Source organism: Schistocerca serialis, chromosome 3 (assembly GCF_023864345.2).
Source record: "Schistocerca serialis cubense isolate TAMUIC-IGC-003099 chromosome 3, iqSchSeri2.2, whole genome shotgun sequence".
NCBI lineage: Eukaryota > Metazoa > Arthropoda > Insecta > Orthoptera > Acrididae > Schistocerca > Schistocerca serialis.
This window is the reverse complement of record NC_064640.1, coordinates 861391159-861411785: the sequence shown is the minus strand read 5'-3', so window position 1 is coordinate 861411785 and position 20627 is coordinate 861391159. Positions and strand designations below refer to the sequence as shown.

Here is a 20627-nt window from a genome sequence, read left to right as displayed (position 1 = left end):
CATTCGGGAGGATGACGGTTCAATCCCGTCTCCGGCCATCCTGATTTAGGTTTTCCGTGATTTCCCTAAATCGTTTCAGGCAAATGCCGGGATCGTTCCTTTGAAAGGGCACGGCCAATTTCCTTCCCAATCCTTCCCTAACCTGAGCTTGCGCTCCGTCTCTAATGACCTCGTTGTCAACGGGACGTTAAACACTAACCACCACCACCACCACCATTTATAGATATTTGTTCATTCAAGTTGTTTGATTTAATTTGTGAGCAAACACCTCCAAATGCTCATTCCGTGTTTATTCTATTTTTGGCCATGTACATGATATCATCCTCTACATGCAGGAAGATGGTCTTCTAAAAATCACTATTCTTGTACTCCTATACATACTGTGGGAAAGTTAGTGGTTAACTGTCTACTTTCTTCCAGGGGGTGATAGTAGCTAGTAAAATTCTATTGTAAAATCACTGAAAAGGCCTCAGAGTAGTAAGTGAAGATGAAAGTAATGATATAAGTTGATCTGCACAGTTTACCAATCCTTCCTGTGTGGTTGTCCATACATTCTTCTACTGGCAAGGAGATTTCCAGTTTGATAGGTACCAATGAATTAGTTCTTTCTTTTGTTCTTTTCTTGTCTTGTGTTTTCCCTTCTTCTTCCATTTTAGGTGAGAAGATGATTAGACAGTTATTCAGTCCAACATATTTGCCTCTTTTAACCACTGACAAGTATTTGACTTTTTATCTGTTATATTTTGGGAAGGAAGAAGATGATGTGGAGTGGATCTTCCTCTCTCATGCTGTCAGAGGGATATGAAGTGTCTCCTGTTGTGTCTGCTGGGATGCTACTATTGGCTCTGTAAGATTTCAAATCAAGAAGGGTGGAGATCTATTTCAGATATTTTTTCATTCTGGTTGGATGTTCTTGGTTTACAGTAGGTGGCAGATTTGGTTTTGAAAAAACCTGAGGCATACGGGGTTAAAACTGTCACTTTTGCATTGTTTGTCATCATGTAGACAGGATGCCTGTGTTCCATAATTTTATATTCTTGTATTTTCTTAAAAAAAAAAGAAGAAGAAGAAGAAGAAGAAGAAGAAGAAGAGAGGGGGCAAATCGGTCAGTGAATGGGGACGATGGTGTTTCATACAATGTACACAGAAGCAGTTGTTTGCAGGGATTGTCTCTGTAAAGTGATCTTTCACAGTTTCTGCATTTTGAGTCTGCCATGCAGCAAGATGACATGTCCAAAACATAATCAATGGGCAGTGGGATGCAATGTTTCAAGTCACACCTAAACACTATGCCCAACTTTTCAAGGATGACATTTCCTTCAAAAGCTAATATGAAGGCACCTGTATCTATTTTGTTCTCTCTTGGACCTTTTCGTAGATGTCAGACAAAATGTATGCCTTGCCATTCTAGGTTAGCTTGTATCACAGCATCTGCCCAGTGTGTAAGGCCTGTATGAAAGATAACTCCTTGTACCAAATTCTAAGTTTTACATGGAGTAACAGTCTTTCACCTGTCTGAAGTGCTCATGATTATGCAGCACAGGAGGGTTTAATCACTAGTGACCCATTTTGCATTTTTTCCAGTGTATCTACTTCAAATTTATATTCAGCTCGTGCCACAAAAAATAATGCTTTTGTCACTGTAGCAGTATTTCTATCTGTTCTAGTACACACAAGGTATTGAATAAACTATTCTGCTCCCAGTCTTCTGGCTTGTCCCTTTTCCCATGGGAGTAGCCAGGGTAGGGAAAGCAGTTTAATTTTAACAATCCACATCGAAATATCTATAATTATCTGTTGACACAGCCAGATCAGTACAGTCATTATGCCGGTTTAGTCTGATGCATTTTGTGTGCAATATTTCCACCCTGATGCTACCTGCTCAAATTAAAGGTTCACCCCACAGCCCCACCCAGCCACAGCAATGGTCAGCTGGCATGATGGTCATTGCTGGGAGTCATGGTCCATCAAGATGACAGACACCTATTACTTGGAATGTGTGGCAAGCTAGCAGCTCAGGCATCAGAAGTGTGGTGCCTGTGTTTTCAGGAGGCTGCACCAAGAAGATACACAATGACCCTACCACGTCAGGCTGGCTACCACATTGCCTTTTAAGCATATCTATGAGATTACGTAGTCATTGTGTGCAAAGGACCTTTTACATTGTAAGCATTTGGCACTATTTAAGGTATCCTTCCTCAATTGGTCCACATGTCAGAGAAAATTTAGAAAAATGGAGGTCAAACACGAAAGGGGACCAAAAATTACTTCAGCCAAAAAATTTGATGCAAAGTAAATGGCTTAAGATGTAAATGGAACACAGTAGAACCTAGAGAAATAGGTAGATGAACATCAAAGATTGTCACCATGGATTAGAGAGTAAGAGAAGTAAGGACATTGTGAGCTGGAAGATAGCAGCACAAGAAAGGAAGCAGGAATCAGGTGTTGCAACAGCTTGGGGACCCATCCTCACCAAGACAGCACTCAGGGGCATGTCTAGATACAAGGAAAATCAGGTATCTGTTATGCTCAAGGCAGCTTCAAAAAGTACAATGTGACCATCCACTGTTACTCTTCACATACAAACTACTGTCACCATCTCCTGAAGGAAATTTAGTTGCATTTGGTAAGAGATGTTCATACTGAAACTATCTTTTTTTATAGTAAGTAAGTAACTGATCAGCTTCAACTTTTTTCCTAATGTTGTTATGATCTGTGCCTACTAATATACACTGATGAGCCAAAACATTATGACCATTGCCCTTCGTGAGGTTGTAGTATGCTGCCTGGTGGCACTGAGGTGACATAGGATGAGTGGTATATTAGCAGAGCAGAGATAAATGGGAAATGATTCCAGTGATGATTAGTGGTGCAAATGCAGAAATCCACCAACTTAAGTGACTTTGACAAAAGCCAGTTTGTTGTGGCCCAGTGCTTGGGAATGATCATCTAGAAAAAGGCGAAGCTGGTTGGCTGTTTATGTCCTACTGTTGTGAGCATCTATGGAAATTGTTTGAAGAATGCTGAAAATATGAGTAGGCGACGAGAAGTTGGACGTCCATACCTCATAAGAAAACATAGGGATCGGAGGCTTACCCACTCTCTAAAGCAGGACAGGCAGTGATATGTGGCAGATCTGACGACAGAGGACAGTGCTGGCACAGACACAAGTGTTCCGGAGCACACCATTCAGTGCACAGTGCTGACATGGTGTTCCACAGCAAAGGACTCCCACATGCTCCCATGCTGACCCAACATCATCAGTTTTGATTACAATGGGTATGGGATCACTGAGATTGGACCACGTATCAATGGAATTATGTCGACTGATCAGATGAATTCCATTTATTGTTAAACCAGGTCGATGGTTGTGCACATCATCCAGGCGAACGGCTGCTCGAAACATGCAGTATACCACAGATGCAGGCTGGTGGGAGCAATATAATATTATGGAGGACATTAACCTTGACTTCCATGGGACCTGCGGTAGTAACTGAAGGCACCATGACAGCTGTGGACTACATGAACATTATTAGGGATGCTTGATTTCCCCAACAGTGGTGGCATCTTCCAGAAGGATAAATTTCCATGTCACAAGGCCAGAATGGTGCTGCAGTGGTTTGAGGAACATGATAGTGAACTCAAGTTGATGTCTTGGCCATCAAATTTGGCTTATCTAAATCTGATGAAACCCAACTGGGATGCTACGAGGCACCAGCTCCATGTCCACAAATCAACTGTCCATAAATTACGGGAAGTGTGTGACCTGTGCGTAGGCATCTTGTGTCACAAAACTCTGGAAACCTATCAAGTAGTTGTCGAATCCATGGCACACAAAATCACTGCTAAATTGAATTCCAGAGGTGGACCGACACACTTTTAAGTAGGTGGTCATAATGTTTTGGTTCATTTGTTTATTTCACCAGTATTCATAACCAATTCCACAAAACAGTAAATATTAACCTGCACATCAAACAGATATTGTGCAGCTGAGGTACAAGAATATGGGTTAATGAGATTCTCTGCTTGTAAGAAGTTTTCTAATGGTGCAACAAGAGAAACTCACCCCAAGAGTGAGAGAATGGAAAAGAATTAGAACAATACACAAAACTGTCTTCAAAAATCATTCAAATAATGTTTGTCTGGTTGGACAGGTGGATGGATTGTTTTGATGAACCCATATGAATATGCCATGAAGGACTGTTCACAACATTCAATAAAATCCTTAAAAAAATAAAGTGTATTTTCAACCTCTTTTTAATAACTAAAAAACACACATAAAAGCAAATATAATTTATGTTAATGATACTGCCACTGGAAAGTGACAAACTGGAGATCTGGCTAATGAAATAAATCTAATAAATTTGCATTTGAAAATTTAAACAATATTATTTACTCACCATCATGGAATGCCCATGCATATTGCCACATGCATCATGACCAGCATGGTCTGGGAGGTCATGGCTGTCATGTATATGGCTTGTATCAACATTGTGATCATGTACCATCACATCCATCTGGGTAGGAACTACTGGAGAATCATGTCCAACATGCCCTGCATGACTTCCCATGCTGTGATTCATCATATGGTGAGCACTGTGATTCATCATATGGTGTGCACTGTGATCCGTCATATGGTGTCCACTGTGGTCCATCTGAAAGATTAATAGTATTTATTTTTTATGTATGTACACACCAGAACTGTAATTTCAAATATGAGTAATTACAGAATCTACCAGCAGTTTAAGATACACATTGCCAAGTATTTGGCTGCTCCTAGTAAGTAGCCATATTGCACTCACTGCATTCACTTTGGGTTCATTCATAATGACACTGAAATGGGAGATGACAGAAGAATGACATACCAAATTCAGTTTTCTGGAGATGTTTCACAGCATGAGATCATAATATGGTTTCTCCTTTCAACCACTTCATGAGTGCTGAAATGGTGGAATCGAGACAAATGACCGCAGAATATAAAGGTAAATATTTAAGATTCTATACATATCAAGTGAAAGAAATTGATCCTCACTAGGTGCAGAGTATCGTAGGGTGATATTGCAACAATGTATTCCAAGCAGTTGGAAAAAGTAGCAGAGCATTCCCTTTTTCATGAAAATAGATCAGACAGATACAAATAACTATAGGCCTATATCACTGGCATCAATATGTTGCAGATTTATGGAACACTTTTTGTGCTTGCTAACTATAACTTCTTAGAGACCAAAAATACCTGTAGGACCAACATGGCTTCTGCAATTTGTAGTCTTGTCAAACTCAGCTGGCTCTGTTCAATGAGATTTAGAAGGAAGTAGATAATGATGCCAACACAGTTGCTTTGTGATTGGATTTAGTGCTTCCTTGCAGTTATAACACAACATGGCAAACTTAGCAGAGAGCAATCAGTGGATGTGAAAGTTACTGTGCATATTGTAAGGAAGTGTTATAGGATGATAACTAGTCACTATATAAATATATGTTATTTGGTGGATAATGTCAGAGGCTTCAAGAGGCTATTCATGGATGATGCTGTTGTGGACTATATAGGAAAGCTGCAATGCTAGAAAAGTATAGTGAACTGCAGGTACACAAATAATTAGTCTAAAATGCATGAACAGATGGAAAGACCCACGCCAGTTTTATTCAGTATAGTGAACTGCAGGTACACAAATAATTAGTCTAAAATGCATGAACAGATGGAAAGACCCATGCCAGTTTTATTCAGTTATATGGCTAGCAATCAATCACCGATTGAGGAACTCTTTTTGACCATTTCTTGAGTACTGCTCATTAGTCTGAGATGCTTATCAGGTAGGATTGACATAGGAAACACAGAACATATGAAGAATGGCAACATTATAAATAAGTTCAAGAGCATCACAGAGGTCCTCACAAAACTCCAGAGGCAGATGACACAAGCAGTTCTGTCAGGGGATCAGTAACACCTTGACATAATTTTTCAAGCAAGTGGGAGTTACCTTTAGTTGAAAAAGGCATGATTATAATTATACCCACTCAAAAAATTCAGTTCAACAATGGATAGTATGCTGCATGGTGACAAACAGTTCTACCTTTTGCTCAACCTGGAGAAATGTAAAATTTGATGAAACAGTCTTCATTCGCTGGTGGACATAATATAATTTTTATTAGGGATGTTTACAGTTTTATCTATAACACCAGCAGAAAGATAATTTTATGCGGAGACTAATACTGATTTTTCCATGAGTGAAACAGCAGCTTTTAACTTATATCCCCACAGTTTATTAAATTTTTCATGCTGAATGGATAATGCTCATGATACTGTATGGACCACTTATTCACAAAAATAATACTTTCACCTGTGAAAATACAGTGCAGAACTGTTACAGAGTGGGGTCAGAACACTTAATAACATGAAACAACCCAGAAGTGTACTATCACAAGGGTAAGATGAAATATCATTTCAGCTAATGGAAATCAGCTATCATACATTAGTGCTGTGCAATGTCATCAGTAAAATGTGTCTTCTCAGATGTAATCATTTTTTTGACCAGTTAAAATGCTTAATAACAAAACAAATTTGTAAAACAGGTACCAGTAGTTTAGGTTTATAAAAATTCTGGGTATGAAAGAGCAGACACGCACACTTGTACATCCACATTCATATTCTGCAAACAGCTGTGAAGTATGAGGCAGAGGATACTACCCATTGTACCAGTTATTAGGCCTTCTTCCCATTCAATTCACATATGAAGCACAGGATATCAAATGGAATGATCATATAGGCTCAGTCATATGCAAAGCAAATGGCAAACTTTGGTTTATTGGTAGAATATTAGGGAAATGCAGTCTGTCTACAAAGGAGATTGTTTACAAATCACTTGTGTGACCCATCCTAGAATATTAGTCAAGTGTGTGGGATCTGCACCAAATAATGCCTCTGTGAGTGCTTAATTAACCTAATCTTATCCTCACGGTCCCTATGAGAGCAATACATAGGGGGGTGTAATATATTCCTAGAGTCATCTGGTTTTCAAAACTCTGTAAAAAGGCTTTCTTCGAATAATTTGTGTCTATCATCAAGTGCATGCCAGTTTGGTTTCTTCTGCATCTCTCTGACAGGTCGAAAAAACCTCTGACCCTGTAATTGCCCTTTTCTGTTTACTATCTCGTGTTAGTCCTATTTGGTATGGGTCCAGGACACTTGACCAATATTCTAGGATGGCTCACCCAAGTGATTTGTAAGCAATTTCCTTTGCAGACTGACTGCATTTCCTTAATATTCTACCAATAAACTGAACTTTGCCACCTGCTTTGCCTATGGTTGAGCTTATATGATCATTCAATTTCAGTTCATACAAAGTGTTTACACCCAGGTATTTGTATGAGATGATCAATTACAACTGTGGCTCATTGACACTGCAGTCATGGGATACAACATTTTTTTCATTTTGTTGAGTGCACAATTTACATTTTCAAACATTTAAAGCAAGTTGTTGATCTTTGCACAGCTTTGAAATCTTATCAAGATCTGACTGAATATTTATGTAGATTTTGCAGACAGTGCTTCATTGTGGATAAATGGATCATCTATGAGAAGTCTGAAGTTAGTATTAATATTATCTGGAAAGTAACTAATGCACAACATAAACAGCAACGGTCCCAACACAGTTCCCTTGGGCACACCTGAAGTTACTTCTGTATCTGTCGATGACTCTCCAGACAAGATAAAATGCTGCAACCTCCCCACCAGAAGATTCTCAATTCAGACACAAATTTTGTTTGATGTTACACATGATCACACTTTTGATAATAACGATAGATGTGGTACCTAGTCAAATGCCTTTTCGAAATCAAGAAATACTGCATCTACCTGACTGCCTTGATCCACGACTTTCAGGGCGCTATATGAGAAAAGTGCAGGTTGGATTGGGTTTCATGTGTAAATGTCAAGGATACTGGACAGTAGCTTTGTGGATCACTTCTGCTACCCTTCTTGTGGATGTGTGTGCTTGTTCTTTCTTCCATCTACTGAGCACAGTTTTTTTTTATATCTACAATAGCTTGTTGATAAGAGATGGACTAGGTCCGCCAAAAATTCAGTATAAAATCCAATACGGATTCCAATAGGCCCAAAAGTTTTACTCAGTTTTAATGATTTCAGTTGTTTCTCAATGCTACTGACACTAATATCTATTTCAGTCATCTCTGCAGTCATGTCAGAATGAAATTGGGGTAATAACCCTGTATTTTCATTGGTAAAAAACATTAGGAAACAGAGTTCAGTGTTTCTGATTTTGCTTTGCTATCTTCAGTTTCAGTTCCTGTCTGACCTATGAGTGCCTGGACATTAACTCTGGGACTATTAACTGCTTTTACATGTGATAAGAATTTCTTTGGGTTTTGTGTGTTGTAATATTCTGTTACAGTAGCTGTCCTTTTTCAGTAGTTGCAGGGGCAGCAGTACGGATGAATGACTGATCTGACCTTGTAACATGAACCAAAACAGCCTCACTGTGCTGGTACTGCGAACATCTGAAAGTAAGGGGAAACTACAGCCGTAATTTGTCCTGAGTGCATGCAGCTCTACTGTATGATTAAATGATTATGGCATCCTCTTGGGTAAAATAGTCCCCCATTTGGATATCCGTGTGGGGACTACTTACCAGGATGTCGTTATCAGCAGAAACAAAACTGGTGTTCTACGGATCGGAGTGAGAAATGTCAGACTCCTTGACCAGACAGGTAGGTTAGAACATTTTAAAAGGGGAATGGATGGGTTAAAATTAGGTATAGTGGGGGTTAGTGAAGTTCTGTGGCAGGAGGAACAGGAGTTCTGGTCAGATGAATACAGGGTTATAAATAAAAAATCAAATAGGGGTAATGCAGGACTAAGTTTAATAAGAAAATAGAAACATGGATAAGCTACTATGAACAGCACAGTGAATGCATTATTGCAGCCAAGATAGACACCATGACCACACCCACCACAGTATTCCAAGTTTACATACCACCTAATTCTGCAGATGATGAAGAGATTGAAGAAACGTATGATGAGATAAAAGAAATTATACAGGTAGTTAAAGGATATGAAAATTTAATACTCATGGGGACTGGAATTTGACTGTAGGAAAAGGGAGAGAAAGAAAAATAGTATATGCATATGGCCTGGAGGAAAGGAATGAAAGAGGGAGCTGCCTAGTAGAACATTGCACAAAGTGGAATTTAATCATCACTAACACTTGGGATGAAGTGAAATAACTAGAGGTTGTTGAGAGTTTCAGAGAGGCCATCAGGGAATGATTAAAAAGAACAGAGAAAAGGAATACAGTAGAAGAAGAATGGGTAGCTTTGAGAGATTAAACAGTGAAGGTGATACAGGATCATGTAGATAAAAAGATGAGGGATAGTACAAATCCTTGGGTAACAAAATATATATCGACTTTAACTGATAAAGGAGAAAATATAAAAATGCAGTAAATGAAGCAGGTGAAAGGGAATACAAACGTCTAAAAATGGAGATTGACAGTAAGTGCAAAATGGCTAAGCAGGAATGGCTTGAGGACAAATGTAAGGATTTGGAAGCATATACCACTAGAGGAAAGATAGACATTACCTAAACAAAAATTAGAGAGACCTTTGGAGATAAGAGAGCCACCTGTATGAATATCAAGAGCTCAGAAGGAAAACCAGTCCTAAAAGAGGGGAAAGCAGAAAGGTAGAAGGAGTATATAGAGGGTCTATACAAGGGAGATGTACTTGATGGCAATATTATAGAAACAGAAGAGGATGTAGATGAAAATGAGGCTGGAGATATGATACTGCGTGAAGAGTTTGACAGAGCACTAAAAGACAGAAGTCAAAAAAGACCCCGAGAGTAGATAACATTCTGTTAGAACTACTGATGGCCTTGGGACAGACAGCCATGACAAAACTATTCCATCTGGCGAGCAAGATGTATGATATATGTGAAATACCCTTAGACTTCAAGAAGAATACAAAAATTCCAATTCCAAAGAAATCAGGTGCTGACACGTGTGAATATTACCAAACTATCAGTTTAATAAGCCATGGTTGCAAAATAATAACAAGAATGTTTTACAGAAGAATGGAAGAACTAGTAGAAACTTACATCAGGGAAGATCACTTTTGGATTCTGGAGAACTTTAGGAACACGTGAGGCAATAGTGACCCTACAACTTCTCATAGAAGATAGGTTAAGTAATGGCAAACCAACATTAATAGCATTTATACATTTAGAGAAAGCTTTGGACAATGTTGACTGGAATACTCTCTTTGAAATTCTGTAGGTAGCATGGGTAAAATACAGGAAGCGAAGACTATTTACAACTTGTACAGAAACCAGATGGCAGTTATAAGACTTGAGGGGCATGAAAGGAAAGCAGTGGTTGAGATGGGAGTGAGACAGGGTTGTAGCCTATCCCCAATGTTATTCAATCTGTACACTGAGCAGGCAGTAAAGGAAACAACAACAAAATTTAGAGTAGGTATTAAAGTTCAGGGAGTGGAAATAAAAACTTTGAGGTTTGTTGATGACACTGTAATTCTGTCAGAGACAGCAAAGGACTTGGAAGAGTAGCTGAAGGGAATGGACAGTAACCTGAAAGGAGGATATAAGATGAACATCAACAAAAGCAAAATGATGATACTGGAATGTGGTTGAATTAAATCAGGTGATGCTGAGAGAATTAGATTAGGAAATGAAACACTTAAAGCAGTAGATGAGTTTTGCTATTTGGGCTGCAAAATAACAGATGATGGTGGAAGTAGAGAGGATATAAAATGTAGACTGGCAATGGCAAGAAAAGCGTTTCTGAAGAAGAGACATTTGTTAACATCAAGCATAGATTTAAGTGTCAGGATGTCTTTTCTGTAAGTATTTGTATGAAATGTGGCCATGTATGGAAGTGAAACATGGATGATAAACAGTTTAGACAAGAAGAGAATAGAAGCTTCTGAAATATGGTGTTACAGAAGAATGCTGAAGATTAGATGGGTAGATCATGTCACTAATGAGGAGGTACTGGATAGAATTAGGAAGCGAAGAAACCTGACTAGAAGAAGGGATTGGGTGATAGGACACATTCTGAGACATCAAGGGATCACCAGTTTAGTACCGGACGGAAGTGTTGGGAGTAAAAATCGTAGAGGGAGACCAAGAGATGAATACGGTAAGCAGATTCAGTAGGATGTAGGTTGCAGTAGTTACTCAGAGAAGAAGGGGCTTCCACAGGATAGAGTAGCATGGAGAACTGCATCAAACCAGTCTTTGGATTGAAGATCACAACAACAACAACAGTTGTCAGAGGGTTTACATATTGGCATCTTGACAGCCAAACACATTTCATTCAGCACCTCCCCATGCTTTGTTTTACACCTTTTGTGCACTAGTCTGTTTCTTTTGGTTTCTTTACAGTGATCGTATACTATGGATGGTCCCTCCAACCATGAACTATTCTGCCAGGTACATACCTATCAAGTGCATGGTCAACTACTCTTCTAAACTTAAGCAACAGTTTTTATACATGCTCTTCTCCAGATCTATATGATTTAAGTTCTTTATTAAGATACAACACAACTGTCTCTTGTCTAGTTTCAGCACATATGCTGCACACGTGCTGTTATGCTGTCAGTCTCTCAAATCTGTTTCCAGAAATGGTTAACATAAAATATAAATTATATATTTTGTGTGTGGGGTACTTGCAGTATCAAATAAGTTGAGGACATTAGGTGCCTTCTGTGACTGAACATTAGAATTTTATATTGTGAACTACACTATACTCTGCTAAGCTGGAATACAAATTGTACAAACAAAACAGGAAGCAGAAAGTTGGTTTCAAGTATCAAAAGACTTGGTTGGTGTAAAGTGGTGGTGCCAGTGAGTTCTGTGTTTCTTTATATACACCAACCATCTGACAAAAAACATGACACGTGATTAAAAAAAATCTTTATCTCTGTTGATAATGTAGGTGACACTATTAAATAGTTTTAATGTAATGCAGCTTGTTGGAATTACCACATTCGAATTAGTACTGCTGTCATCACAACTGCCACTGTTAGTGTTAATGACACTGAAAAACAAATGCTTGCTTACTTGCCCAATTTTTCCTCTATGTCTTATGATTTCTCATTCACTCACAAAGGATATCTTTAGTCTAGAAAAGGGCCATTTGAACTTTATGTGGAGTTCTGTTCAAACATATCTGAATTCTAATGCTGTCATCTCAATATATATTACATCCTGAGATTCATGGTAATTAATACTGACTTTAAAAATGATCTGCAGAACTCGCTTTGTGATATATTACACAAAACAGCAATTTGCACTTGCATAGAAAGTTATGCATTGTAATGAATCAAATAAGACCAAATTAAATATTTTGGTGGATGCACATAAATTACAACTAATCTAGCATTTCTGTGTGTGTTTTTTTTTTAATCAGAATTCTTTGAAATATATGTTGGTAACATTTACACTTGTAATCTCCTGCCTGGCTTGGAAATGCGATTATTACATACTTCTTGAAGTCTGAAGGTATTTTGTATGTCACATCTAGTATAATTGGGGGGGGGGGGGGGGGGAGGCAGTTTTGTCATGGCTAGCTCTCCCAGGGATATCAATAATTATGAGGAAATTTTGATTTAGGTCTTTCTGTGCTCTGTCAAATTCTTCTCGCAATATCATAATATCATATCACCCATCTCATCTTAAATTAATTCCTCCTCCATTTCCATAATTTTGTCTTCAAGTTCGTTTCTTTTGTATAGCCTTTCTATACAGGATGAGTCAAACAGGACTTTACAGCTTTGGAATGATATAGAAATTTATTGAGATAACCTACAGAATCAGTAGACATGTCATTCTATAGCAAACAGCCTCAAGTTTCACATAAAAAGGTCAGGTGCTATTTTGCTTTGATGTGACTACCATTTGTGATGTGGCAAATATCCCACCGCTAATCAATTTCTTCTTCCCGCACTTGTTTCAGCAAATCGGAAATAACTTGTGCATTGGCAGCATGGATTTGATTTTTCAGGTTGGCTAAATAGTTTGGTAGGGGAGGAACATACACACAGTCTTTAATGAAACCCAAGGGAAAGAAATCCAGTGGTGTCAAGTCTCAGGAGCCAAGTGGCCATGTGACTGGCCCTTCACATCCAATCCACCAACCCTGGAAAGGATTATTAAGGGAACCTTGAACTTCCATGAGGAAATGAGGTGGTGCACTGTTTTTCTGGTGGTAACCAGCCCATCTTGGTCATCTTCATCAATCAGTGGAATTAAAAACTTTTCAAGCATACTCAGATACACAATACCAGTGACAGTTATGTCACAGTTAACAACCTGTCAAAGTTCTTGTGCCAAGAGAAAATTGTAGGCCTTCTTGGAGGTTCTTTAGCATATTTGGTACAAAATTTATGCCTAATAGTTGTTGCAGAGATCGTTTCATGAAACCAAAACACAAAGTGAGCATCCTCTGCACCAGTGAAAGTAGCCATTTTAACTCTGGAAAACACTGGAGCTCCTGGTGGCAGGATGAGGTACTGATGCACTATGTGAATGAAACTTGAGGTTGTTTGCTACAAAATGACACATCTACCGATTCTAAAGATATCTCAATAAATTTCTACATCATTCCAAAGTTGTAAAGTCCTTTTTGATTCATGCTGTATATTCCTTCCACCTTCCAAGCCTTCACTTACTTTGTACTGTACTGCCATAGGAGCTTTGATATTCCTACACCTTTCTTTATTCCAAAAGTTTCTTTAATTCTGCTATAGGCAACATTTACCTTTCCCATCATCATGCATGCTTTTACAACTTTGTATCTCTTCTTTTGTCATTCCTGCTTTGCCATTTTGAACTTTCTGTCTATCTCATTTTTAGACATCTGGATTCCCTTTTGCCTACTTTATGGGGTGCGTTTTTGTATTTTCTCCTTTCATCAGTCAAATACCATGTCTTGCGTGTTATCTAAGGTGGTCCAAGTCCACACTAGTTTCTGAAAATTACTTGGAGAAATGCATGAGACACACTTTGCTGTCTTACAATATATTTATTCACTACCAGTTTTGATCATGGTTCATCTTCACACAGGAAAAATATCTACTGTGACAACCTCACGTCATACCTGCTATTTAACCAGAAAAGTATACACCACTGCTAACTTGAAAATGTTAAAATGATACTTGACGGCATAGTACCAGCTTACACAATATTGATGCTGTTGACAGTTACCTGAAAAAAAAATTTCTGAAAATGATATGAAATTTAAAGTCTGTTTTCTGATTATGTGGCTTACATTTATATAATTAATATTAAATCTTCTAGGGTCTCCTGATCGTTTCCATGTACATAATGTCCTTTTATTATTCTTATATCAGGTTTTAGCAATGACTGCTCTATGTAAAATTCTACCAGTCAGCTACCCCCCTGATTCCTTTCCTCCACTGTACGTGCTTGAGCATTGTCCTGCAAAATGATGGTGAGGTCCTGCAGAAAGTGGCAACACTTCTGTCTCTAAGCTGGTTGTGAGTTGTGTTCCAAAAATGAACAACATTGAGAAAGAAGTGGTGACATTTTCTGCAGGATCTGAACATCATTTTACAGGACAGTGTGTGGATGCAAGCTGTTACTGATTGGTTTGACTGATGGGGCTGCTAAGTGCTATACCACCTACTGTACTCCCCTGCCTTAAGCCCTCGTGAGTTCAACTCGATTTCTAAACCAAAGGAAACACTTCATGGCATTCACTTCAGAGCTGCTACAAATTCGTTGGGCAATAGACCACGCTGCTCGAACTGTCAACACAACTAGCACTGCTCAGAGTATCCTACAACTTCCACATCACTGGCAGCGGGCTATACACAATGCTGGTGACTACTTTGAAGGTCAGTAAAATTTTGAAACACTTATCTATTTTGTACGAGCTGTAAATAAATAGTTAGCACTATTATAGTTCCAACCCTCGTGTGTATTTGTGTGTGTGTGTGTGTGTGTGTGTGTGTGAGAGAGAGAGAGAGAGAGAGAGAGAGAAATATATGTAATATATGTACTTCACTCCGAGTCCCAGGCTTTGAGATATGTATCCGGCACTAGGAGTATTCTCACAGTGGAAGCATCCAAAGGGGCTTTTTTGCTTCACACTTGACCCTGCGGCTATAGTCTTAACTCATTGACACATGCTTCAGTAATACATGCTACCAGCATTATCTATGGCCCATACACTGGTTCAACAGTTACATGTACATAAATTATTCTCACTTTGCTGTGACACTTCTCTCATAACTCCAAAAATGTTGTTCATAGTAAAAATAACTAACATGTCTTAACATTATTTGGTCTTAAGTGAAAAGTATTTTGGCTCTGCTTCCAACAAATGCTTAGTTACCATGCACCCCACATAGGGACCACATGTTAGCTAAACTTGGTATCCACACGCAAATCAATGTTTCCACAAATTACTTACGAAGCTACATAACAGCTGCGACATCAGCAGGAAAAGCCTCAATCGAGAAAGACTTATACCTTTATTTTCATATTTCCAAAAGGAAACTGATGAAAACTGTAAGAACAGAAAAAGAAGTCAGAACAAAAATATCTGAATGTGGTAGTTGCTTGCAGCTTTAGTAAGGTTTAGGTTAAATCGTTATGTCATCAGCAACACTGCTACATTGCTTGAAATATCGATCAGATTCAGTAAAGAGTAACTCTTAGCAGACATAGATGAGAGAGTGAGCTACCCGTAATGATACACACAGCTGAAAGTCTCCAGCTACCACACTGTACTCACATCAGAGATTTGTTTTCTGGCAAAATGAGTCAACAAAGAGACTGCAGGACCACAAGTTTAAGCCTACCATCAAACATTTCAGTGCAGTTATACCCCTCTATGTCCATTTTAAAGATGTTAGTTTTTAGGAGGAAATGTCACGGAAGTGGAACACACAGACAATGCTTTGGAAACCTAATAAACTAACTGGCAGGGACCACTGAACTGTATTGTACAAACCCATTATCAGACATCCTTATCATCTATTACAGAGGAATATTATTGGCACTTAGGAGTGGAAATAGTGGCAGTTCAATCTGCTGAATGGGAATAAGATTTGTTTTCATTACAAGGCTGCTGCCCAACAGCCACTGACTACAACAAAGTCATTTAGAGATATGCACACATTCTTTTTGTTGGTCTGGGAGACTGTTTTATTCATGAGTTAAGGTATACAATGTGGCACTGTGGAACTGAAATGGGGATGTGTCATCCTGGTATCTGCCTAGCAAATGTTATTTATGTATATGTATTGTGGCAGTGCTATTTGTTGGAGCTATTCTGTCTCTCCTTTCCGTGGTCTGGGTTTAGACAGTAACTACTATATATTCAAAATGAACAAGTGTCTGTGGGTATCTTTTTGTGGCAGTGCTATTTGTTGGAGCTATTCTGTCTCTCCTTTCCGTGGTCTGGGTTTAGACAGTAACTACTATATATTCAAAATGAACAAGTGTCTGTGGGTATCTTTTAAACGCTTCGAGTGCTACCTATATTACGGAAACCATCTGAAATATGTTCTTCCCTACATCATGACACAGTTTCAGCCATGGAGGACTGCATCACAGCTCAAATAACTATGGGACAATTTTATGGACATGTTCTCTCAAAGTTCTGACCTGACCATCTTTGGGATGAACTGGTGTAGTAGTTGTGTGCCAACTATGTTAGCCAACAATAAATATTCATCTTGCTTCAGATGTAATTAAACGTACTAGAACCTCATGAAGACCCTTCCACAAAGATTAAACTCATCAGTAACAGCAAATAGACATTTGTTACATTTGTCGTTTATTCAGAATTTCAGATGGTAGACATCTGATGCATTCTGGCCACGTAGTATATGGGGAAAGTACTTTAAAAATGCATTCGTGAAAGAAATAAAAGCTGGTAAGTTATTTATTGCATTATTTGTCAAGTGAAAATTTTTAAAGCAATAAATGTTCCAATTTTGATAAAAAAAAAACTACTAAACAGAAGTAACCAGTTTAGTAGAAGTGTAAAGCCTGAATGAATGAATGAATGAATGAATGATGATGATGATGGTCACCCAACAGAATGGTCATCAGTGCCTTGATGAAGTGTCAGCTGGCCATTCACCTTGAGAGATTAAAGCTGTCCCCATATGCAGAGTTGCTTATAATGCACGGAAGTCCGTCTAGCAGTTATGAAAAACTGTTGTCATATTGCACTAAACTATTACACTGAAAACTGATTAATAAAAATGCTGAACTGTCTGTGCAAGCTATCCATCCAAAGCATGCCGACCTCCCCTCCCCAATACTTTAGCGATGAGGCCCAACAGTTCACAAAATTTCAAAACTCGTGTTACACTGTGTGAGTGTCTATGAGGATTGAGGGCAGATCTCCAAACAAACTGAGGGTTGTCCTATCATCAGTAAATAAAACACTCATAGCCAAATCAGGCTGAACCAAAAGTGGCACACGAAAACTTTGCAGACTCGTGGATTCTCATGTCAAAGGAGGAAACCGTACGTCAGTGGACAATGGCCTTTGTGCAGTCAGGTGAGCAGCACTTCCTTCCATCAGTGTGCTTGACACGATGTCCACCATGCCTGCACGGTTGATTTGAGCAACTGCAGTTCGTTGTTCACCACTTTCAACCATTCGATTTCCCACTGACCCACGATTCTTCTGTCAGGTAATGAGTTCACGGTGTGAAGGGGATGGCGCATCAACACACAACACCATCCCTGCACACTTCTTTGGCTGCACTGTCAACTGTGGCATTTCCATGTATCCCAATGTGGCCAGGCACCCAGCAGGAGACTACCTCTTTGCCTCAGTGTTGGATCTGCTTTGAGGTGTCACGGACAATCTGAATCAATTGGTCCACCGGATAAATTCAGCGGACAGCTTGTAGTGTACTGAGTGCGTCAGAGTAGATGAGAAGCTTCGTACCGTGATGCCTTCGAATCCACTCCATTGCCATCATAATGCCATGTAACTCCACATCATAATTTGTGAAGTGTTCCGGAAGATGTACTTGGAAAGCTCTATCAGGGAAAACAGCTGAAGAATCAAGTGCATTCCCTTGCTGGAAGCCAAACTGATAAAATCATGGTATGAACGTAAAATGGAAAAAAAACAGATTGTAAAAATATTGTCTGGAGTACAAACTTTCTTGTACTGCATACTGTGAGCCTCTGAAGACACAAAGGCAGGAATTGGTTCCATTCCTGGCTGCGTATTCCGAGGCCTCATATATCTAGATCTGTGAGACAGTTTGTAGCGTGTATCCAAAAATGAGATGGTCACATGGGACCAATTCCTGAACTACCGCTCAATGTTGGGATGTGCCACCACACCAAGTGCTAATGACTGAGGTACTGCTAATATTTTCAAGGCTTTTTGAGCCAGAAGGAGTTGGTTTCAAATCAAGAGGTGTGGTTCACTAGCCTCTGCACACAGACTCTGAACTGAGCAGGTCTAATAGGCTCCAGTCGATATCTGAATGCCTCATGGAGGCCAGCATCTAACATCTTGAGATAGGAAGTAGGTGCTGATCCACCCAGTCTTCCATAATCTAATCTTGATCTGACAAACACCCTATAAAATCACATGAGGAGAGACATGTCAGCTCCCCACACCTTCCTTTGGAGGCATTTCAAAATATTCAATGATATAACGTTCTTTGTTTGCATGTCTTTCAAGTGTGGGAGCCAGGTAAATTTTGTGTCAAACAGTAGGCCTAAAATGGCACATTGTCCTTAAAATATGAAATACTGTCCCCACCGGGAGCTCTGATCGTTTAAGACTTAGACAAGCATGGATAAAATTGACACAAAGTCTTCTCTGACGAGAACCTAAAACCAGTTTTACTGGCCCGAGCCGGCCGGAGTGGCCGAGCGGTTAAAGGCGCTACAGTCTGGAACCGCACGACCGCTACGGTCGCAGGTTTGAATCCTGCCTTGCGCATGGATGTGTGTGATGTCCTTAGGTTAGTTAGGTTTAAGTAGTTCTAAGTTCTAGGGGACTTATGACCACAGCAGTTGAGTCCCATAGTGCTCAGAGCCATTTGAACCATTTGAACTGGCCCGAGTTTCTAGCCTCCTGATGGTCAGCTTTAGTTGCCTCATTGTCATTTTAAGATCAGAGAAGGAGTAGAAGATATCAAAGTTACTCACATGCAAATAAAATTTAAGAGGGCTCCTGAGTGCAGAGGAAATACCACTGATAGCGATTGCAAACAGTGCCTTGGGGCTCCACATTCTCCTGAATAAAAAGGTCAGACAAGGCATCAACAACTTTATAATGAAAGCACCTGTCCTCAAGAAAGGATTGGATAAGAGTGGCAGATGTCCAGTTAGTCCCCATTCATGCAGTTTGTGAAGAATGTTGTAGTCTAAGTGGTGTTCATATCAAAAAACACACCAGCCAAATAGTTTTGGTGTAAGAAGGACTCTTCTATCACTGTCTCCAGTAGAATTAAGCTGTCAAGGGTGGAACAGTAGTGCCTGAAACCACACTGGGAGTGGCACGGATTGTAATAAAGCAGGATTTGCTCACATCATCCTACTTTATGTACATTCATAATTAATAAGTTAAAACATGTACAAAACTTTTTTTGCTAATATTTTTATTCAAATATCAATGGTAATGTTACAATAGTAAGAACATGTTAAACAAAATTAATATTTTGTGTGCCTGTAATATACTTCAGAACTGCTTAGATGGTTGTTAATGAACTGCCATTATTAGTAAAGATTTGTAAGAGTCACTTGTGTAAAGACTAGCAGAAAACATGGCATTTAATGTTCTTTTGCTTGATTTGTAATTTTCCATTTCCCTTTCCTGTTAGAAACATTTAAACTGTGTGAGACCTTGTCATCATCCATAGGAAATCAGCGAGATTAAAATAGGAAGAATTTTACATGTGAAACAACAATGTAACTGTTTGACTTTTCATTTAGTTGGATGTAGAATCCTGTCACACAAGTTTTCAGGTGGTGAACCAGTGTGTGTATACAGCTATGAGTGCATATACTTTTACAGATAGGTGCCAAAATGTGACAGGCTGCCCTCGAGATTGAGGAGCCAGATGGTGGCAGTTGACCATGCACTCTGAAGTCTTACCCACACAACTGGTAAGGTATACAATCTGGTAAATATCAGATTTGGTACAATCCTTGCCCAATTTCCATAACTGAATCAATATTAGGACGTTCCAAGTGGTGGGGTACTGTTCACCAAACTAGATCTAACTGAAACAAAATAGGAGCTTGTCTTTGGCTCCAGGGCACAGATGATGCAACATGGCATAATGAACCTGATCTGGTTCCAGAGCAGTGTCTCTGGCTGCAAACAGAGTTGATCCCAATTCCTACTTGGAGAATGGAAGATTGTATGCCTCCTCATTACACAAGGAGAAGTGGGACTCATCCACTCCAAAGTCCTATAGAACTCAGGACTTCGTCCGGACAGTGCAGTGGCGGTAAAAAAGTGTTCAGCTGAAACTAGAGACATATCTTTAGGTGTGTCCACCAAGATGCCATATATTAACAAGGCTGTTAGGGTACATGTACTGTCCTTGCCTGAAATCCACCTTACTGATTC

At 39.2% G+C, this 20627-nt stretch overlaps 1 protein-coding gene across 5 annotated transcripts in view; it reads right to left on the bottom strand.

Annotated features, from left to right (window-relative positions):
* LOC126470992 (high affinity copper uptake protein 1-like) overlaps positions 1-20627 on the bottom strand; it is a 161845-nt gene that overhangs the window by 18319 nt on the left and 122899 nt on the right. For 3 of the 5 annotated variants that reach the window (XM_050099040.1, XM_050099041.1, XM_050099042.1), the window contains one exon: positions 4401-4655. In XM_050099040.1, coding sequence (XP_049954997.1) covers positions 4401-4655 — 255 coding nt within the window. Of the gene's footprint in view, positions 1-4400; positions 4656-14213; positions 14240-15470; positions 15567-20627 lie in introns of all 5 variants that reach the window. The other 2 variants (XM_050099038.1, XM_050099039.1) reach the window with 2 other exon arrangements.